General features: G+C 38.2%; 1 protein-coding gene across 13 annotated transcripts in view; it reads right to left on the bottom strand.

Annotated features, from left to right (window-relative positions):
* Positions 1 to 23,721, bottom strand: part of LOC117997230 (protein sickie-like) — a 304,036-nt gene that overhangs the window by 53,023 nt on the left and 227,292 nt on the right. For 6 of the 13 annotated variants that reach the window (XM_069509867.1, XM_069509857.1, XM_069509863.1 and 3 more), the window contains 12 exons: positions 20,594 to 20,768; positions 20,253 to 20,390; positions 19,489 to 19,542; positions 18,968 to 19,148; positions 18,351 to 18,443; positions 17,791 to 17,935; positions 15,645 to 15,758; positions 14,760 to 14,951; positions 12,642 to 12,748; positions 11,899 to 12,027; positions 9,930 to 10,027; positions 9,312 to 9,386 (listed from right to left, as the gene is read on the bottom strand). In XM_069509867.1, coding sequence (XP_069365968.1) covers positions 9,312 to 9,386; positions 9,930 to 10,027; positions 11,899 to 12,027; positions 12,642 to 12,748; positions 14,760 to 14,951; positions 15,645 to 15,758; positions 17,791 to 17,935; positions 18,351 to 18,443; positions 18,968 to 19,148; positions 19,489 to 19,542; positions 20,253 to 20,390; positions 20,594 to 20,768 — 1,501 coding nt within the window. Of the gene's footprint in view, positions 1 to 9,311; positions 9,387 to 9,929; positions 10,028 to 11,898; positions 12,028 to 12,641; positions 12,749 to 13,873; positions 13,901 to 14,759; positions 14,952 to 15,644; positions 15,759 to 17,790; positions 17,936 to 18,350; positions 18,444 to 18,967; positions 19,149 to 19,488; positions 19,543 to 20,252; positions 20,391 to 20,593; positions 20,769 to 23,721 lie in introns of all 13 variants that reach the window. The other 7 variants (XM_069509858.1, XM_069509866.1, XM_034985470.2 and 4 more) reach the window with 5 other exon arrangements.

The raw sequence follows: 23,721 nt of genomic DNA, 5'->3' as shown, positions 1-23,721 counted from the left end.
CAATGATGTAGCCTATGCTTGGTACCTAAAATTATTTTGCATCATCCGCAGTTCCTGAAACATTATAGTTTAGGAGTGCTGTACCCTACATCATCAGGGTTGAGGAGTTGAGACTTGAAGTCTGAGAATAAAGTCGTTGCTTGGTACCTACAATATGAATTCACTATGAACACTTCCTGAATCTTGATAACTCAGGCGGCCAGTAACCCTGCAGCATCAGGATTAAGGAGTTGAATCCAGAATTTTTTATGTGACCACCACAAAAACTTTTTTTGTTGATTTAAAAAAATAATTGCAAATCGGTCCAGAAACCTCGAAAAAATCGATGTAGAAAAAAGAACCACCTCCTTTTTGACAGTCGGTTAAAAGCCGATTACCTTGAAATATTTACGGAACAATTTTTAAAATATCCCCTTTCTAACAAAAAAAGAATGAATGAAATCGGACTACGCGTTAATGAATTACAACTCAGTATACATTTTAACTTTCATCCCCTCTCCTACGGGAACCATGCTGAATTTCGGGATAAAAAGTATCTTATATTCTTCCTCATAGTATGACCTCAAATCGTACCAAGTTTCATTGGAATCCATTCAGTAGTTTCAGCGTGATGCGCGGCCGTGATACAGACAGACAGACAGACAGACAGACAGACAGACAGACAGACAGACAGACAGACAAAAATGAAAAAAATTACAGTTTTGGGTTCAGTATCGATTATAGAGTGCCCTCGAAAAAAAATTTTCAAAATATCTTCAATGTACAGAATTTGACCTGTTACAGTTTTATTATAAGTATTGATTGATTTAAACATGGTGATGTTACCAGTTACCACTATAAGTCAGCTAAAAAAGTTTCATTTCGTTAATATTAGTTAACAGTTAACACTAATAGGAACGACACTTACCTATTATCACCTTCGCCATTCATGTGAAATATTAATTAGACTGCCGAATAAACTTCTTATAAGAAAACAAAACAAAGAACTTCGCCTTAAATAAAAGAGGAGGATGAATACGGATATTAAATAATAACTCAGAAATATAAACCTCATGCTCGGCTTGTGGGTAGTTTCAATTATTATAGTTCTGAAAAAAAAACATTTTGGAAATGGGTATTACATTGTACCTGCCAACGTGTACCTACCGCACATCGGAAATAATATTACAAAAGTTAAAATATTTGTCCTTTTTCTCAGGAATATCCATACTAATATGTATTATAAATGCGAAAGTGTGTCTGTCTGACTATATGCCTGCTAGCTTTTCACGGATTAAGGGTTCCACTGATTTTGATGAAATTTGGTACAGAGTTAGCTTACATTCCGGGGTAGGACATACTTTCTATCTCGGAAAATTAAAGGGTTCCCAGGGGATTTTAAAAAATCTAAATCGAAAGTACTTGTAAAAGTTTATTTGAATAAAAAAGATTTTAATTTTTTAATTTTTATAAATTCACGGGGATGAGGTCACGGGCATCATCTAGTCACTAATAAAGTAGCCAGACCGAGTTTCCCAACATTTAGAAATACTATATTATAAGAAATGATGTTGTACCTATTAATTTTAAACAAGTTTTAACAAAATATGACAAGCGCAATAATTATTCTATTCCTATTCACTATTTTCTGATTACGGGTACCTATAACTTTTCCGAAGAAAACACAGCCATTCATTGAGACGTACTAAATTGCTGCGCAAGAACAACGATGGATGTCCGTGCTTAGCTCTCGCGTTGAATTATTTATGACGGCGATACTTTAACAGTAAATTAGAAGAACAAAAACAAAATGACGGCACTCTTATTCTAAAGCACTTCTTTGTATTTAAAATGAGCGTAGAGATGGTGATATTAATGAAATCAATAAGCATTATTTATCCGAACTAAATTAAGGACAAACTTTTGATTCGCGATAAGTTTTTGTAGCTACGTCTTTAATCACTAATCTGGTGGTCTTCATGGTCTTGAATGGTCGAATTTCAATTAAGTATTAACATTTTTCACTGTCGATTTTTGATTTTTAGCTTTTATATTTTATTCATTGATCACTTTTTTTATAATCTTACTAAAATGCTTCTTCTTGAGCTTACGTTTTTGTCAACTTGAAAGGTTTGTTTAAGTAGCTTCATGTAATTAAATAGCAAACAAACAAATACCTACTCAAATGAAGGGATATAATACTACATAATAGGTAGTAGATCATCAGTTTATAATAATTATAAACATGTAGTCACGGCAATTATTAGGTACGTTGCGTATTTAAAAAAAATCGCTATTATAAACTACATAATTACGAGAAACAACACATTAAAATAACAACAGCATATAATACTTCCAAAAGTACGCAATAAGTATATTTAACACATAGTTTTGTGTGCAATAAAGTATTTATATCTATTTATCTATCTATCTATAGTTTTACAGTACCGACCTACTGAATACTACAATTAACAAGGCCGTGTCGATCATAAAATCAACACTTTAATGATATCTTTTACAATCTGTGTACATTTTCATGATTTATGTGATTCAAAACAATCATCGCTGGACACATAAAAGCTGTAATTAAAAGTGAATTACAAATTAATACACAGCTATTAACAGATGATCCTATACTAAGAACTCTGTAGGTATTTGTAATTATACCTTTGCTTATCAGTCGAGTATGATTAATTTAACGAACGAACGGGGAAGAACTGGTTTAGGCTTGACTAAGATCTCACCTGTTGGAAGACGAACCATGTATACAATCTACCGTAATATTATAAATCCGAAAATGTATCTTTTTCACTTATAATACCACAAGAGCTTCAAAATTATCGGGTATTTCCCGATAGGTTCGTTGCAAACAAATGAAGGAGTCAAGTTTTTCAGGTTAAAAAATCACGAGCGCGAAGCGAGAGTGATTTTTCCTGAAAAACTTGACGACTTTATTTGTTTGCAGGGAACCTTGAGGGAAATGCCAGATAATTTTGAAGCTCGTGTGGTATTCGGGGGATTATTTTTCCGTCCCAAATGTCGGCCAAAATCTAAAATTTTCACAATTGAATTCAACCTGTCAGTTTGACGTGTGGACTTCAACTACCAGAGAAAATTTTCAAAAAATTATCAGTATAATACCATGTTGGTTGTACCACGTGACGTCGAATGGTGCAATTCTATTGGTCGACATTTGGGTCGGAAAAATAATCTTATTTATTTTCATATTTAGAATCAATTTCACCATTTTGCACAAAACTACCCGGAGTCGTACTATGGATACTTTCAACTTTATATCCCGGAAAACGAAGAATTCCCGCGATTGAAATACACCTAAAGTGACATGAACAAAGCGTAGGCAAAAGCTAATCTTTTTAATATGTAGTATAGATGTGAAAGTTTGGATGTATGTTCCATAATGACTAAACCGATTTGCCTGAAATTTGGAATGGAGATCGCTAATAGGTACTCTGAATACAAAGGTTACTTTTTATCTCGGAAAATCAAATAGTTTTAAAAGCGCGGACGAAGTCATGGGCATCATCTAGTAGTCTATAAACGCGCTAACATAAAAGAGAGTACAGCAGATGTACAGACTCTAATTGGCTTCTAGACGACATAGTACCCTACCGCTACTACTAAAGCCGGGAGTGTACGGGTAGAGTTAACAGTAGAGTCAACTAACGCACTGCTCTACCAGTTCCTAATACGTAGGTTTACACGTTTCATTGTAAGTAGAATAAAATCAATGTTTCTTTAAAGTTATACCTACCTACCATGAACGAAGCTCGACAAGATATTTTTGTTAGAAACGCCTAAGTCATCTGTTACTGAAGAAAATAAAGCAGAGGTTCTCGAAAAAGAACTACATAGAAAGAAGAGAATATGAACGAGGAACTGGACCTTGAGAGAAGGAACACAAACTAACGCACACACGAAGGGAGAATTCTCACCATCTACTACAGATAACAGTGTACAGGGATCGAGTAGCCGGTAGAATAGCTGGCCGAAGGAAAATTATGTCCTATAACCTAGTATGACATACCCCCGGTTCTCGCACTTTTTAGCACTTTACGCTACCAAATCTGTCTACATTGGTATAGTTAGTACTAGTAGTTGGTAATAGTTAGTACTCTACTGTACCACTATGTCGTTTACTCTAGTCGTGTACACATGCCTTAAGCGCTTGTTGGCGTTACACCTTTGCCGATAAGGTATTAATTAGCAGGTCGGCTTCTATCAGAGGTAACCCGTTAAACCTGCGGCAATTTAGAAAATAGGTTTCTCAAATTGCTCTAACCAAGAATCGAACAACAGACCTCTTACTTATTTGGGTATTTCCACAGCCTAAGAGCGATCACGCACTCATCCGATCCGAGTCCTTAAAAATACGTTCCGAAGTATGTGCCTCGGATTCAAATCGGAAGTATGACGTAGATATGCCATAGATGTCCACTGAATAGCTTGGATTAGGATCAGAAATCGGATGAGTGCGTAAGCAATGTCTGAGTTCATTGCGAGTTTTTATATCTGCATTTTCACGGATTTGGATCGGATAAGTGCGTGATCGCTCTAACAAGTTAGAGGCCATGAAGTAAGATAAAAAGTAAGAACTCGAGAGGTTTGACAACGTCACTTTTTACGACCACGTTATAGGAGTCTGGGACACTGATTTATTGGAGCTCTTTGGTCCTTTACTCTTTATTTTTATGACCTCTAACTTTATATTTCATATGGCACTACTTCGATTTCCTTTCTTTTATGAAGTGAATAGAATTTCTTGATTTTTGTGAGGGTTGTATATTAATAGTCTGCCAATCCGCAGTTGGCCAGCGTGGTGGACTACGGTCAAACCCTTCCCATTCTGAAAAACCTCGATTCAATCTTCATGTACCTATCACAGATAGGTCATAATAATACAGCTATTTTTTGAAAGAGTTTAGTAACTACCTAATGGGCAGATTACACCTACCGAGTGGTGAAGCGAGACAGTAAAATGTCACTCGGCCGAGACAGTGCTGTAGCTGAGAAATTGCGGCGAAATTGCACTCGTTAAAGTGTTTATACCAACCGAGTACTCGGCCGAGGACACTGACTCGCCACTGTACCTACTCGGTAGGTGTAATCTGCCCATAAGTAATATTATTTTCAATATGTTATTTACAGTTTCAACATCTTATTTTTCTATTTTTGATCCATGCCTATAAATGCGAAAGTGTGTCTGTCTGTCTGTTACTTTTTCACTGCTCATTCTTTTAACGGATTATGACGGTAGGTAGGTACAGAGATAGCTTGCATCTCGGAGATGGACGTACCTAGGTTACTTTTATCCCGTAAAACCAAAGAGTTCCCACCGGATTTTTGAAAAACCTAAATCCACATGGACGAAGTGGTGGGCACCGTCTATTTGATTCAATGATAGAATTTCAGATAGAACACGGGTCACTTTTAATTCCAGAAAATCAAAGATTTTCTACCGGATTTTTAAAAACCTTAATTACACACGGATGAAGTCGCGGGCATCATCTAGTTTAAAATGATGTTTCGTTCTTTGTTTGCATTGTTCTAGTGTGTCGTTTACTCAAGTCAGTTCTCTTGGTTTTACAGCTATGGTTTCTCTATTCGACTGTCGATTCCGTGTACGTGACAAAAACATCCATATAAAGTTTTAGCCTAATAAAGCATCTTGTTAAGAATAATAATGGTGAATAAACGTTCGTTATTCTAATTTTATTGGTCGTGCAAGGCATTCAGGAAAGCGCCAGTGGCGACGTATCAATTCTGAATAAGGAAAAGCATTTTGTTTTATCACACCGCAAACCATATAAAGGTTCTTATACATGAATCTTTGTGGTTTTTTTTGTATATTATGTACTCATTGTGTTTTGAATTTATCACTGTTGTTTAGTAATTGGACACTGAAATTTTGTACCTAAGATTTTTTTTCAAATTCTAATCAGATACTTAGGTAAAATTAAGATACTTAGGTACAAGTTAGTTACAATCTCACCTGGTGGTAAGTGATGATGCAATCTAAGATGGATGCGGGCTAACCTGGTAGGGGTATGGCAGTTTTTGTTAAACCCATGCCCCTTTGGTTTCTACACGGCATCGTACCGGAACGCTAAATCACTTGGCGGCACGGCTTTGCCGGTAGGATGATAACTAACTACGGCCGAACACCACTCCCAGCAGACCAGACCAGAAATTTAGAAATTATAAAATTCCAAAACCCTGCCGGAAATCGAATCCGGGACCTCCCACTAAGAAGATCACAGCGCCAAGGAGGTCTTCAAATAATATCTAATCTGTAAGTATATTATGTTTTTATCTTGACACATCATGTAAATGTCTCTCTCTCTCCCCTTGAACATGGAATAAAATGCACGCGTGAAATCGTGCTCCACCTTTTAATTTGAAATCCCTGGGAAATCCCGAAGTTGGAACGTCGTGGAACAGCAGAAAGTGGCCGATTAGTCTACCCAGATTCTCAGGAGCGGAAGGCGCCCCTCCAGTCCCTGAGTTTCCCTAACAACTGTGTCGTATTCCTTATTACTGAGAGTCGTGACAACTTTACATTCATAGCAGGGGTTTTCTGTGCTGAGTGCACAGATTCTCCTCTATACCTACGACACCCTCTAAAACATTTTGCTGATGCCACTGTAATGTAAGTAATCTCTAAATTAAATTAAATTGACTGATCTATTGTTACTCTTGTCCGCAGGGAACACCCATTCGTATTATAACAGCAGGTATGAGCGATAGAAAAAGATCGTCAGAAGAAGATACATTAAAAAAGTCTCGACTACACATATCCGTGTGTGAACAGGATAGAATTTCCTGTCCCAATGTACATACTCCTTTATACCGCTTTCAGTTAGGTTAAAGACAGTGTTAGCAACTGTTCGGCACACATTCCTAACACCCGATATGGCAGGCGACCGCACGCTCACGGCCGTGTGACCGACCGCGAACCTACTATCTGATCTTGTGACAGTTCATCTCTTTCAAATGCATAGAGATATAAGTACCTACCTAGGGAGCAACAGATCTCACACATAAATTATAATGATGATAAATAGAGGATCTTCAACAATTCGAAAAATCCACGTCCGCTGTTAGTTAGTTTTACTAAACTGACAGCGGACGTGGATTTTTCGAATCGTCCATGCACGGACACCAAACGGTGAAGCGTCCTGCTTCATATAAAATGTTTGTGATGTTTTAAATCCGTGCCCGCCCTTAAATCATCCCTTAGTCGTAAAGCCGAGTTGCATCATACGATATTAACACAATACATACAGAAAGGTCCAGGAAAGATTTTGATAATATGATAGGCACTAAGTACCTAGTACCTACCTACTAGTTTTTTACATCAGCCAGGTTGAAGCCAATTTTTTGGACATTTTGCGCTCTAGTGACACTACATCTCTCCGTTTAAAATAATGTAATTGGATTTTCGTGCTGTCATGTCGTATTGATATGGGCACATTTCTCTTTATAACTTTTATTGAAGACTTTGCTCGTTTAAGATCGCTGATAGCCGATAATCGGTCGACTCCCGGGTCATGTTTATGTGGGACTCAGTTATGATTTTCTTAGCAAGTTATAATAGCTGCTACGCTATCTGGATAGCGCAGATAGCAGCTTAATTACTTGTGCTATAAATCATTGCTACCTGCCGAATTTCATGATTCTAGGTCAACGGGAAAACCCTGTAGGTTTGGATTCCCCCGAATTAAAGACGCGACAAACAGACAGAGAGACAGAAAATAAAGTGATTCTGTGAGGGTTCCTTTTATCCTTTTGAGTTACGGAACCCTAAAAAGTGCTTAATGACTTCGACATTGAATGAAAACATTGTGAGGAAACCTGCATGCTTGAGAATTCTTCATAATATTCTGAAAGGTGTGTGAAGTCTGCCAATCCGCACTTGGCCAGGCCAGCGTGGCGCACTACCTATGACCTAAATGCTTCTCAATCTGAGTTATCTGAGGGAACATCCATGCTTAGTAACAGGCTAGCGATGGCTCGTGATGATGACATCGAAATAAACTAAAACTCTATATATTTTAGCCTATATTTTACTTAGTTAATTTACCTAAGTATTTGCTAATTGCTATGCATACTGATAAGCTGTTCTCAATTACGATAATAGCGAATGTTTATGACAAAATTCGATGACTCGAATCACATCTGTCGATTACAAAATGTAAACATGACTAATAAATAGGTACATCTTATCAAAATCGTATAAGGTTACTTCCAAGACACAACCTATAGGAGTTTATCGTGGCGCACTTATTAGTAATACGAACTCTTTGTCATCAGCTTTATGTAACAAGAGCTTGTCAAATAAGTACCTATCTACCTATAGAAAGTATAGAAAGGTAATATTGCGCAGTTTCGTGAAAGCGGACTTTATATATCGTCAATATTTTATCTTATTTACACATCAATAACATCATCGAAATCATGAACATTGCAATATTTATTGACCCTTGAACTGTGCTTGAACGTTGCCTTTTTGCAATTAAATTAAAGCTTGGAGCCCCGTGTACCTACTCTTTAGTCTAGATCTAGAAAACATAACACGGAACACCAAAAGAGTGAAGGCTACAAATTATCACCTATACTTAACGCGTAAAATTTAACTCCTCACGCGTCATTTTAACTTTATGTGTCAAATTTCATGTCAAATTAAAGGTGTCATTTTAAAGGTGAACCGTACTTTTGACATGACAGTTAAAATGGCGCGTGAGGAGTCATTTTGTACAGACTATATACTTATAGTCCAATAAATGATTTCTATCTTTGAAATTACCTACATCTTTAAAATTCGTAGGGTTTGTCTCCAAGTTATTATTATTATTTTGCAATTCCTTTATACAGTTTTTTTTACGTAACGAATTACTGTTTTGAAATATTATTACTACTTTCATTATTATTCATATTTTTAATATTATTACTATCTTTTCAATATTCGCGCTCTAAAAATAACATAATCTTCTTCAGCATACAACATAATTGTGATGGTGACTATGTCAAAAATAAATTATTTCTTAGGAACTATTAAAATATAGAGGGTCTCCTGAAATTCGTATAACCCAAATCCGCTGTTAGTTTTAAATTATCGATTTAACTAAAATAGTACGAAAATTACAAATAATATGTATGACGTCACGTCTGTGTATTTCATACAAGCTCCCCTACTAAGCAACCGTTTTGACGTTTGATAAAAAGTCGCTGATTTGTCTAGTAGTTATCATCTCCATTTTATATTTATTTAAATGGCAAATACCTGCGATGGAATAAAGCAAGTAGGTACTTACATTGGTAGTAAGCTGCGTCGTCAGCGTATGCACCTTATCTTTAGCGTCCGCCAACTCCCTTCTCAGCTTTCGCACCTGTATCAAAATAAGCCTTAGTTGTTTAATATGCTTTTTTAATTGCTAGGAGCTAGGCACTTATATATTTCCTAATACTTTACTTCTAAAGTGAAATTTAACATGATTTTTAAAACCTTTTATTATTATCATCATTATCAACCGATAGACGTTCACTGCTGGACATATTAGGTCTCATTGTATTGGCTTCCACACGCAATGATCGTGCGCCCGCACGCCACCTGAATCCAACGGCTCTCTGACGTTTGATGTCATTTGTCCAAGAGGGGGAGTCTTCCAACGCTGCGCTTACCAGTGCGAAGTCGCCTAGCACCTTGGGACCACAACGTCTATCGGTTTTCGAACTATGTGCTCTGCCCATTGCCATTTACGTATACCATTACAAGAAGGTATTTTTAACATGCTTAAAATATTCACAATATAAACAGGTAGTAGGTACGTCTCCTGTGCGAAGCAGAGGCGATTCAGCGAATACTTAATCGATAAACCGAGAGTGTTCTAAGTAAGTACTTATTAATTTAAAATCAAAGCCTTTGTATGTACCTGATCATTCCTTACCTCGTGCGCATGTCTTTCTTCATTGCCGGCGCCGGCGGCTAAAGACGACGCCGTTGACACCAACGAAGCTGTTGAACCATGCGCTGTGAAACAATTACAAAAAATAAAAATAGGGAATAATCTACAAGAACTCTGTGCACTGAATCCCGCCAAATCCCGCTACCATCCATAACCATCAACATCCGTATCCATCAATCATCAAATGTATCAATCATCACATCCGTAATCCATACCAATACTTATTATAATATAGTGTAAAACAATTACAATATAAAACATATATGTAATAATATAAATGCGAAAGTGTGTCTATTTGCCTGCCTGTCATATTTTTACAGCTCAACCGCAGAACCAATCTAGACCTCTTATCAAAGAAAATCAAAGAATTCTCACGAGCTTTTTTAAAAACTTAAATACGCTATAATTATAATCTAGTATTATAAATATACGAGAATGTGACCGTCTATTTTATATCCGTTACCTTCTCACAGCTTAACATCAGAACCTCTGTAATCTGAATGAATTTTTGAAATAAAAATAGCGAGCAGGCGGATTACCTAAGTTAAGTGATTACCGGCGCCCAAAAATTTGCAGCACCAGAGGAACCGCCAAGGCGTTGCCAGCCTTTCAGGAATTTGTTAGCCCGCCCCTTGAACAACCCCATAGCTTGCATTCTGGAGATGAACATTATTTATTTTTATCTCAGAATGTCAGAGTTCCCAGGGGTTTTTACAAATCCACGCGGACTAAAGTCACAGGTATCCGCTTGTAGAATAATAATAGTTTTTCTCCAAATAAACGTGTATCGTCTATTAACAATCACCGTACCTACGCTTTGAACATTTTGGCTCGTAGCTCCGAGCATTGTACCATATTTATCCGTTTAAATGTTCCTGTCGTTTTCCATACACGGAATGACAGGCAAGTTGTTGTATCAGCTATCTGATTGTTAATCTATATCGGTCGCTTTCTCAACCATAGATTTATCTTAGTACAAATTCGAGTTGATTGCCCTTTTCGTCTTTAAGATTTAGGTAAGTAGATACCTACACATTAGACAGGTTCTGAATACATGAGTAACTATTAATAATCACGTCGCCAATAGATAAAATGTGTATATCTAAATATATAAAATTAAAAGGTGACTGACTGACTGACTGACTGACTGACTGACTGACTGACTGACTGACTGACTGACTGACTGACTGATCTATCAACGCACAGCTCAAACTACTGGACGGATCGGGCTAAAATTTGGCATGCAGATAGCTTTTATGACGTAGGCATCCGCTAAGAAAGGATTTTTGAAAATTCGATCCCTAAGGGGGTGAAATAGGGGTTTGAAATTTGTGTAGTCCACGCGGACGAAGTCGCGAGCATAAGCTAGTAATTCCTATAAAATGATTGTGTAGCAGATTTCGTACGCATTTTAAATAGGAACGTTTTTATTGAATGGATGAATGAATATAACTTGAGTATCTACATCTCATCTAAATTGCCACCATGATCAAGCGCAAGCCTACCTTGCTTAAAAAACCAAAAGGGGCGCCGTCAAATGTTCGTTAAAATTAAAGTATCATATACTCAGCTCTACTTCTCGCCTTGACCTTGGTTCTAGGCCGCGTTCAAACCTTTAGAAGTCCTTCAGTGAAACCCCAAATATGTTCAGTACTAAATAAAAGTATAAGGTTGGAGTTGGAGGCCCCATACAAAATTAAAGACTAAAGAGTGAAAGTTATGAATACGATATGATCCTTCTTGTACTTAAGTATAATTAAAGGAAAATTAATCAGGCTCGCTTCGCTTACGCTTGTATTTCTTGGTTTGTTTGGTTTGGTCTGTTAACTTCTTATATCCCTTAAAATTTCAGTCTGGGCCTTTCATTTACGAATTTACTTAGAACTTAGAAGTGCACTGCTCAGCCACGAGACGTCGATAAAGAATGAAAGCATACCTTCATCGTTTTTCTTGGGATAGTGATGAGAATGTCGTGGAGTGTGCATGACGTTCCCGGGTTGATGCGTAGGGCTTAATGCTGATCTCGGCGATGGTGAAGGTGGTTCGGAGACACCGTAGTTCAGACCTGTTGAATAAGTATTTTTTAATTAATATCCTATTCAAAAAAATTGAAGGAATATTGAGGGAAGAAGTGGCAAATGCTTGTGAGGCGCATTACATCTGCCCCCAAAAACGTAACTTCGTGATTACCACGTCCACTCTTCTAAGAGTGTTACGACGAAGAACATCCTATTTAAACACTAACAGGGGCGGCTTAATACACTCGCAAATGTTATAATTTTGGTTACTTAAAGAGGTTGGGAGTGAAGCTAGCAGCAAGCGCAAACTGTGGTTTTACTATCGGGTCATTTCAAAGTTTGTCGAAAAATAGAGGATATTTTTAGACAATTTGCGGGGTAGTGCCAGAGAAGCATTCTACTCGCGACACTGCGGTAGGGTCGATTTAGGAGGCAGCTGGATTGGAGCAATCTAGGGTGGTCCCTATCTCTATACATGGTTTTCCCGCTCAGTGCGTGCGCGGACGTGTGAAGGAAAACTGGATACCGGATGTATATCTGCTACTGCGCGCCGATCTAAGAGGCAATCTAGGATCCTCCAAACCTCTTCACCGTAAATCGGCCCTGCCGCAGTAGCGGGAGTAGATAGAATGCTTTATCCTGAACAATTCAAAGAATATACCTTGTCCTCCTGGTCCGTATTGCACTGGTAAACAATAGTACGGTTCATAATCACTCTCCGAAGACCTTTGCAACATCGACGGGTACAGCTTCTCGGATTTCGTAGATCTGGAAAAATATTTCTATTTTAGTATAGACTATAGACATTAACAAAGTAGGTAGAGTTAGGCGCCATCTCCATAGATAATATAATCGCGGCGATAGTCTCGCCGTGCCACCAAATTCGATACAATTCATATAGGCCAATCTCCACAGGGTGATACTATCGCCGACGATGATAGTAATTAGTAAGTCGGACTCGTTGCGATTCCCTCGCCCGTGGAGATGGTGCCTTTGATATTTATATTATGTTTAAGTTAAGGTCATGACATACTTAAATTACACACAATAGGAATCTTCAAAGTACAAGTAGAAGTCAAAACCTCAAGAATACCTACCTTATCGAACGGGTGTTTAGATGAATGACTATTATTATATAAAATTGTTGTATTCTGATTCAATTAATATGCTTACCACTATTAGATACATTGTAAATTCAATAATTACACTTACTACATACAGTCCAGGTCGTTACATACAGTCTCAAGATATTGAAAAAGTTAGGTATAACGCAAATTATAGAACGTAATGAGGCCAAAATATTCACAATACACGATTACCTACAGAAAAAGATGTTTTCCACACTAATAATTATTACGAGACATTTACAAAAAGACAAGAAAATCAGTATTTATAGCACAGCGTGACCTTTATCCGTGACTTAAGTAGTCCATTTTCCCACCGTGCACACGGATAAGCGTTACGCGGTTTTAGGTCACACAAGCTATAAACAATATACGATACACGTGACTTGAGCAAGTTTAAGTCTATTATTGCACGGCGCATGGTGCGTAGCTCACAGCGACATGCAATAACGGACTGCTTAAGTCACGCACACGGAACAGTAAACCTTTAGGCTTACGGTCACACGAATTACATGACTATAATGATGACAGTGGTAGATAATGTTTTTTTACGTTTTGGCCCGAGAGACCGTTAATACCACTTTTCCAAAATTTCCTACAGGCTTTCGGTCCATTTGCAAAATCATAAACAATAGCGAATACATTAATAACCCTGAATGTTTTGATAGTTCATAGTGTAAGCCGTGCCATATTCCAACATGCGGAATAATATAAAGTGAAGCGTGCCACCTCGAAGCCAAACATATATCTTTCCAACCTTGTGGCATACCTTGGGAATGTCCTATCTCTGAGGTAGCTAAAAATTAATTAAGAGTCAAGGTATTATTTCGAGTACATATTAATAGAACATTATAATATAATAGAATAGAATGTAAATGGTTGGTAAATGTAAATATATACACCAGGTTATAACTAGGTATATAAAGGCATGAGAGGATACAACTTTAAAGCATAGTAACAGTTATACATAAATACAAACAGGTACAGAAAAAATGAGTAGGAAGAAATGTGTATGACGTAATGACACAGCGGCTTTTCAGAAAATGCATATAATATGTTAAGGCTTAGACACACATAGCGCGTGACGGTAGCGACATACAAAGTCAACTTGTCCAACGTGACTCCTAGATGTTGTAATAGGTCCACGCTGCGGAGCGCCCGTATGGTAGCTATCGCCTGTCGGCCTTTCTCTGTCATGCTCTGCATTATGACGTAAGTATATACAGTCCGCGACAGGTTGAGATGGCTATCGGGGCATGAGGCGGGGAACGCTCCGCACACCCGCACGTCACTCGGGTTAGTGCGGGTATGCGGGCGTTCCCTCCGCGATTGCCATCTTGCCCTGTCGCGTACTTTACTTAATATACTTAGGTAGCTAGTTCTTTTTATTACAAATCAAATACGTGTACGCGTATATCCACTATAAGACGTACTGTTGCGTATCGCCGCCGATACGCTGCGTGTAGGTCCAAGCCTTAATTATTAAAAAATATTATTGTATGAATTATAGTTATTTAAAATATGAACTTATGCATCGTGTTATTAATTAATAATAATGGTTCTTTGGTTAGTTACGCCAGTGCCCGTGACACTGCATCTGATTGATCAGCCACCCTATATTTACGGCACAGGATGAAATGATTACGTGGACCCACCTAATACTGTTGCTTCTGTTGAGCCTGGAACCCTGTGCATCACGGTGCATGATGAGCTTATTGTGTGTGAGTGAACTGCGATGGTGTGAGTTAGGAGATGATGTGTGGTTGTGCGCCTGCGCTGAATGGAGCGACGTGAGCGACTCCATCGATTCGCCCTCGGACAGGCGGCCGCTTGCCGAGTACGTGTTGCTGAAATGGGGGAAACGAGATGAAGGCTCATGCTACGCCGGCCAGGTGTACACACAACGCGATACACAAATCGTTTTCTACAACTGGCCGTAGAAGGGACAGCGGAAGCACGAAATAGAGAGGCAATACAGAAGTAACTGAAGATCCGCTCAATACATCGTGTGAAAACAGGTGCACGTACATAGACGGGTGCCACAGCGAGCTCAGCCTATTCAACTCACTTGAATTGACCAGTCTAAAGGCTAAACTAGCCCTCGCACGCGTGTCCATATAGTAAGCGACAAGTAGAGATGGCAATCGGAGTGGAGACGCCCCGCACACCCGCACAGCCCTCGCGCTAACCCGGTGCGGGATAACGCGAGTGACGTGTGCGTAGGCGGGGCGTCCCCCCGCCTCATACCCCGATTGCTATCTCGACCTGTCGCGTACTATGGATACAGGTTTTTACTGAGCGGACCTTCAAAAACCTCTCTATTTTGTGGCGGAAGCATGATCGTGTGAACCACGTGTTACCTCCAGGGAATCACACAACATCCACACAGCACATAAGAAAATGATCAAGGTACGATGAATGATCGATGCTGATAATATAGGGTACATTTTTTACATAATTACAAGGAATTATAGAATATAAATAGTTATTTCGAAAACCACTCACATTCAGAATATACCTAAGTATTTACAGATATTTACCTATGTCTCAACCATGGTGCGTAGGGTATACCGTAGTCGGATTTCACCTCGGAGTATGTTTGGGTGTCTGAAAGACTTCCGTCACTGATCTTCATCCCGCCTCGAGGAACGGGCCTACAAAAACACACCCAATTTAAAAGAAGAAAAAAGTAGATTGGTTACCAACACGCGTAGGTACAACAGCTTACACGCTCGGTCGAAAACTGATGCATTCCCACGGACTTATAAATCTAAGTAAATAAGCACTTGAACCGATAAGACACACTTATTTACTGTCCTGATTTAAGCATCACAGTCCAATATATTGAGATAAAAAATCTCCCATATATAAACGTTTACAAACATAATAATAATATTTTTTTACAAAAAATGCGTAATTGTGAGGAACTAAAACTACCTAATCAACTAATATTATAAATATGAAAGTTTGGATGTTTGCTACGCCTTAACGCTACAACGATTGAATAGATTTGGCTGAAATTCTGAATGGAGATAGCCGCGATAGCTTATTAGTTTTTGCCCTGCGGCAAATGGAACAACTCCTTGGGATTTTTAAAAACCTATATTCACGCGAACAAAATCACGGGCACCATTCATTTTAAAAATAATAATTATTATTATAAATGAAAACAACATAAATATAAAATTACATCGTTTTGTACGGCATTACACAACCACTTCTAATCCTAATGTAATTTCAATGAAGTACTTCTAGATGTCTACGAAGCACAAAAGACTTTAGTCCACTCGCATTCTTTATGAAACAAGCCACATCAGTGACATCAGACAAACAGAAACGTACTATGAAAACAGTAGGTAATTAGATAATAGACTGAGTGTTTATTTATTCTATTAATTGTTTATCATAAGGTTATTGTTTCTGTGATGGCTCACGTAATACCTAAGTATCAAAAGTAGTAGTACCTAGTGAGTAAAATAAATCGAGGTTACACTTTTAATAAAACTATTAGAATGATACTCGCAACTTCGCCCGCGTGGATTTAGGTTTTGTAAAAATCCCGTGGAAACTCTTCAATTTTCCGGGATAAACGTAGCCTACATCCGTCTCAGGGATGCAAGCTATTTCTGTACGGAATAAATGATGCCCGTAACGTTGTCGGCGTGAGATATTATGAAAATTCTTTGCTATCCGGATAAGTATAAGGCTACTTTAGCCTATGCTATGCCCATCTCCGACGTGCAAGCTATATCTCTGTAGCAATACCAACGTCAAAATAGGTTAAACTGATGAGCCGTGGAAAGGTAAGGCACAGGCACAATTTTACCATTCATAATTTTAAAAGCAAGTACCTATGGACTGAATTCCATAAAGGGTCTATAATTTTATTCAAACAAACAAATAAACAAAGGAACAGCTAATTACGGCCCTGTAAGGCCAGCATGAAAATATAGCAATAAAATTTTGCACATCTAGTTTCTCAGTCTAACACGAAGCAAATTAATTAGAGGTTATGAGTAGGTATGGCTAAATTCATTAATTTATTACGTCCATCAATTGGTCGAGACGGTGGCCACTTTTCTGTTGATATAATTTTATCAGCTGTTTGAGATGAGATGATGTCATTTTCCATTGTAATAATTATTCTGTTTGATGTTTAGTTCATAACAAAAAAATACGGTTGGAGGTATCTTCTACCTGACATGAGGAATTCTACAAGGTCTTTAGAAACTTTTCTGACTTGTCAAATATAAATTCTTTGTCTTAACATACACGACAGACAGATAAACAGCAACGGAGTGAACTTATAAGCGTTCCTTTTCCTGTTGAGGTACGGAACCCTAAAAATAACCGCATAGTTATAGTTAAGAAGCTCTTAACAGTTAATTTACTTTTCAGTAGTCGACCGTCCTTTAAGTAATCACAAGAATCAGCAAGAAACCAAAGGCATGACCTTGAATGGTCTCATTACAGCGGCGCGATATGTGCAATGTCAGTAACTGGCTGACTGTACTTATAATATAATGTCGTACTCTGGCTCCCGCATTGGTAACCGCGCATCTCAGTACCTATAGTCTACTGCGCAGACACCAACCATTTTATAGAGCGAGTGGACGAGTGCACACAAGCACAAGTATTCAAGCTCATGCCTCGAGATTCGTGCCGATTTCTATATATTTCTCTCACCTGTGGTGATGGAACAAGGCTGCGAACTCGTGTGTGCCAGGCTTGGGCAGCGACTGCGAGCCCAGGAGGCGCTCTCGCACGGACGCGGACAGCTGGGCAGCCGCTGTACCACCGAGAGAATAAGATTTTGGTCCGATGCCGTTTTCTGATGAATAAAGTATTGGATTTTTCTTCAGTGCTTTGTAAATTACGGGAGAAACTTGTAGAGCTGGCATTTTGTTTTATTTCCACTTTCAATGTCACACCTTATATTTATTTTTATTTTTCAAACCATTGGCATGTAAAAAATGACAAACATTCTCCCCTTTCCTCTCCAACTAAGCGTAAAGTTTGTGCTTGGAGTACATCAGGATGGATTTTGAACTTACAATGAGCTTCAGATTTCAGTCTGCTGCTCTCTTAATCCTTGAACTATTGAAGCTTTCAAGTAATCAAAATCTACCTAACACCCGAACTGCCTTTGAGGCATGCCATCAGCATAGCACACACCATCTCATACACTTGACTTCTCGTGGAATTTTCTAAGTCGTCAGAGGTACTTACGGTATATAGGTACTTACTATGTATTTGAAGGTCCTGTGTGCAAGTCTGTGTACCACCTGATACTTTGACTTTCGTTCGAGGCACTGCTGACACCTGGGCAGTTCTCCCGGCTATAAGCAGAAAAATACAAATCAGTGAGCAGTCGAGTTTCGCTTCATAAACTATGGGTGTTATGAACCATATCCGTATCAAAGGTAAAATAAAAACTAAAGTTAATAAAATTTCACTCATTTTGCTAGATAGGTCAATATATTAATCAGAAAATGGCCTTCATACATAATAGTTTTTTGACGCATAAAAAAGCGAGTATTAGAAAGCCGTTGAATGCCAACGTCAGAACTGGATGTCCATTGTGTCCATGTGGAAGATTACATGAATATAGATCTAATTATAAAGCTAATGCCGTCGATATAGATGACTTTCTCTGAATTTATTTCATGTAGGTATCTGCATATTTTTCTAAATTAACAACTCAATACTTTACAAAAACCACTATGCTCGAGACTGGCTCCTAAAGTTACAAGGTTTGATAACTCTAACCTAAAATATAGGTTTATATATTATGTCCTTTTCTTTTATATTGGTCAGAAAATTATGTGAACACTCTAAAAAGTTGGTAGAAATCAGCACTTACCATGGCCATGTTGAGGAGGGCCGTTAGCAGGAGGCGGCGGCGGCGGCGGCTGGGAGCCATTTTGTCTCTTCACGTAACCAAAGTTTTGGGGGACTTTGGCCTTGCTTGAGGAACAACTGCTGCCGTTGCCTCCGCTTGATACACTTGATGGACGAGACGAAGGTCCGCTAGGTGACTGAAGCTGAGGAAGAGAAACAAAACAGATGAACAAATTGAGGAGGTACAAAGTAAATAATAAATGCTCTCTGTTTACTTAATATCGGTACAACAAAGCGGGTGATGCGCTGATTCAGTGTTCAACACTGAATGATAGCCACCGAGCTCATTTGACATTTATTTTTAATCCATTGAAGGTTTTTATGAAAAAAAAATTAATATCATTAAGTGGAGCAGCAATGTAGAACCAACCAATGTCAAGTGAGTTCGATGGCTATCTTTCAATGCTGAACACTGAGTTAGCGAATCAGTCCGCAGGAGCCATGCTAGTTAAGCACAAGCCTGGCAATGCTAAATCAAATTACCTGAGTGCTCCCACCTCGTGAAGAATGCTGACTAGATGAATTAGGAGCGGGGTACTGAAACGTAAAAATGCGAGCTTTAGATTAGAGCAAACCAGGTATAACAAAAATGTGGCCACATTATAAAGTGACTATGGTTTAGAGAGCACAAGCATAGAGCTATGTATCCACAAATTTGTACACCAACAGCTGTTTTTCACGCAACCGCTACAGTGGCTATGGTGTTCGTGTAGTAACAAGAAACTGCTACCATGTACTTTAGTTTTCCTTAGTTACATAAAAGGTAAACAAATAGGTATAGCATCTAGCTGAAATGCGTAAGAGACGCACCATACACCACCGACACACCACCCGGTACATACGACCTTGTTACCGTGAATTGAAAAAGAAATCGTGATAGATACGAGTGAAAAGCCTAACTCCTGAAAGTCTGAAGCGCCGGGCTCGGAGAATCGCGTTGCTTACGCATTTCTCCAAGAGGTTTCTGCGATTTGTTTCTCTTTTAATTAAATTACGGAAAAACAGACTGTATAAGCTACTACTTCAGTAGTTCTAGTCTCTTCTAGAGATATATGTTGAGTAATTGGTGCACAAAGAAAGAATAGGACACCTACTAAAATGATGACAAAACAAAACAGAAAGCAACTCTTCTGGCATAACATCAATCAAAAATGATCAATCAATGACAAAGGTTCGTCGCCCCTGACCCGATAACATAAAGTGACGTAAAAATTGGGTCACATGTATAACAAAAAGCATGAACATACCTGAGGATGTGGCGCAATGCCAAGTTGTTGAGCAGCTGTGAGCTTCTCCCTTTTGTGGTGCTGCGGCGAGTGGTGGCCAGTACGTCGCTCGCCCTTTCGCCCGTGTGAAGGACTGGGGGGAGTTTGTGCTGGCTGGTTCTGGAAAATTAAAAATAAACATTAATTAAACATTCACTAGGTTCAAGTACAGTGAACAAGTAAGTGACAGAGGTAGCTTGCGTCCCGGAAATTGATAATAGGTGACTTTTTATCCCGGAAAATCAAAGAGTTCCCACGGAGTACCGATCTACCTAGTCGGTTTTTAGTTCTGCACTTTATTTACTTTTAAAAAAGGCTCTCACCGATGGGGGGGCTCCAACACCGGGCGAGTCTGTGTACTTCTTCCACGTGGTATCCCTAGGGGTCGGTGGCTGCCTCTCGGTTTGCTGTCCACAATCCGCCTTACTGCGATTCCGGCCTACCACTCGGTAAACCACGCCACTGCCGCCTTCCATACCTCTGCGAACGCCACCGCGTCTGAAAAGAAGACATTTTTTTTGATTTATAGACCAATACTTGGCTGCAATTAGATCTGCTGGCAAATAATGATGCAGCCTAAAATGGAACGCGCTTGCCTAGAAGATGCCTATTCACTCTTTACTTAAAGGTACTCATATTAAAACTGGAGGGGAAACCTGATGCCGGAAGGGGTTCCACATCGAATGAAAATGAAACGAGGAAGCATATCGCTTCGTAACTACGTGGAATTTCAATTACGTACGGATGTAGACCTGTCGATGTCTTGCTGGAAACTACTGAGTTGATTCTCTTGTCGGCCTCTTAAGACTCTTGCAACTCTTTGAAGTGAGAAAGAATTTATGCTCTACGGAACAATAAGGCAAGCTATTACTAGAAGTGGTCAACCCAATCATTTATTACTCGACCTTCGATTAACACTTAATAGTCCTATCTGAACGTCATTTATTACTATTGTCGATCTATACGATGGGCAGGCCGCAGGATATCTGATATTTTATTTTATTTTGTTTATTTGAAAGTAATCAACAGCGTAATTACATAATTATTATTTAAATTTAAATCTAGGTATAACAGAAGGCCAAAAGAGATTACTTAAAATTATAATTAAAACTATTTTAACAGAATAGATTTACTTAGAATAAATGTAGGTAAATACAATAATAAAATTACAACAGTGTGTGTATTTTGTGTGTGTGTGTGTGTGTGTGTGTGTGTGTGTGTGTGTGTGTGCGCGCGTGTGTGTGTGTGTGTGTGTGTGTGTGCGTGCGTGCGTGTGTGTATGTACATATATATGTAACTTTATAGATAGAAGGAACACACGCACGAATCAATCCAAATTAAGATGAACACGTGTTAAGTGTCCTAATACAGCTTCTTATATTTTAACAAAAGGGAAGAGAAAGCGGAATGATAATTTTGCCAGTAAATTGAGTATACGCATAGTAAAAGATTAATAATAATTATTACTATACTAACGGAACTTCTAGTAGGTATACCTAAGTGATTAATTAAGCTATTAAAATCTTTAGAAATCTACTACATATTTAGTGTTAACTACCCTTAAATACAAAATATAAATACCCTCACGTATTCAGTAATGATTCATTTTTTTAACCAAATTAACCCTATCGAAAGGGGCGCTGAGCCCTTGTTGATGATTCATAAAGTTTTACTTAGGTAAAGTACAAACTACAAACAAAAAATAATTGCCAATTTATTTTCCATACGATCTATTCGAAAATAGAGAGGATACAATTTCATTTTAGGTTCGTAATTTTTAGGATATAAGAGTGCTACAAATAGAATTTAACTTTGGGGGTTAATAGAATAAAGAATTCACTTTATCTCCGCTTCATTTCCGTAGGTACACTTTTCCACACTTCTTTAGAGTGGTGTTTACCGGTGTTACCTTAAAATTCCATCGACGTACCCACGAACAAACAGCTTAGCACCCTTGACTCTTATGCGCAAAGCTTTAGAGACTAATTTGCAACAAAAGATTTTCCGACTTGATTTTCAGAGTATTGTTTTTGAAAGTGTTTTGTTGGAGATGGAAGTGGGCTGTATAGGGTGCTTTGAGCCTGGGGCGTTAGAACAAAGGCAATTGATATGGCTGATAGAGGGTGTTCATCCGAAGCGCAACATGTGGCCTACTTTTGAGCAGTTGGTAAACTTGGTGTTGAAGTGGCCTTATCTATATTTCACAAGCAGAATAAAAAAAAATAGATATTTATTTGCAGCTTTTCCCCTATACTTTCCCGACTTTTAAAACCTAAATTTAATTATCATCATCATCATCACCCCATCGCCGGCCCACCGCTAAGCACGGGTCTCCTCTCAGATGGATCGGATCTCAGTCATCCAATTATTGATACATAATTAAATTACTTACATTTTTCTTATAGACTCGATCCCGACTATAATGCAATAATAATATTGTGGTAGGTATCCTTGACCTGTCGGGGGTGATTTAAATTCTTAATTTTTACTCGTATATTGAAGTAAAATGTTCTTGATGTATACAAAGCTATAATAAGAATTTGTAAAGTTTGTAAGTAAAACGAAGCAAAAATAATGTGGTACACAATAATAAAGTACAACGGGCGTATTCATAACGAACATCAATCACTCCTTATTGTGCATCATTCCAAATCAATGAAGCCTTTATACAAAGATCGCAGCTCATTATTTTTACTGCAGATCACCGTTCTATATGTACGTTATTACCTAGTTAATATATATACCCAGCTTGATCTAGTACCCCACTTTAAATTTTATTAATCATTTCGGCCTCTTTTGCATTCATCATGATCAACCCTTCGCCGGCTCACTACAGAGAACAGTCTCCTCTCAGAGTCAGAAGGGTTTTGGCCATAGTCTACCACGCTGGCCATGTGCAGATTGGTAGCTTTTGCATTAATTGTACTTAATACCTAGGTACCTACTTAATATTTTTTAATACTTTTATTAAAGTTGGTTGGCAGGTTTAGTTGGTCATTTACAACTATTCCTTCCAGTCGATAACTTTAGTAGTTACTGAAATAAGCTGGTGTAACAGACGGACAAACTTAGTCGCATCATAAAGGTTTCTTTTTTACGAATGTTCTTTTTTATGAAACCCTAATTTCCATTTGTACTATCTGCGATAGTACCATAAGTGAATCAAAAAAATATCCGCTACTTGAAAAAAATAAAAATCTAAATAAAAAATCTTAATAAAAATCTAAATCAACAATGATAAAATTGAATCACAAGATAAAGAGAAAAGCAGTTATTACTCAAAAAGAAAATAATCCTTAGTACGTACTAGCAGGCGTTGAACTAAAGAAATCCATTAACTGAAATTAAAACTAAACCTGATCCTCGCATTTCGGTTACAGAAAAAGGGAAAGGCAAGGTTTATCCCTTCGAGGGAGCTTATGGAGGCGGAAATGAAAAGGCACTTTTATTT

This window comes from Maniola hyperantus, chromosome 4 (assembly GCF_902806685.2).
Source record: "Maniola hyperantus chromosome 4, iAphHyp1.2, whole genome shotgun sequence".
NCBI classification, from domain to species: Eukaryota; Metazoa; Arthropoda; class Insecta; order Lepidoptera; family Nymphalidae; genus Maniola; species Maniola hyperantus.
The sequence above is the reverse complement of the archived record's forward strand: the minus strand, read 5'-3'. Positions and strand labels throughout refer to the sequence as shown.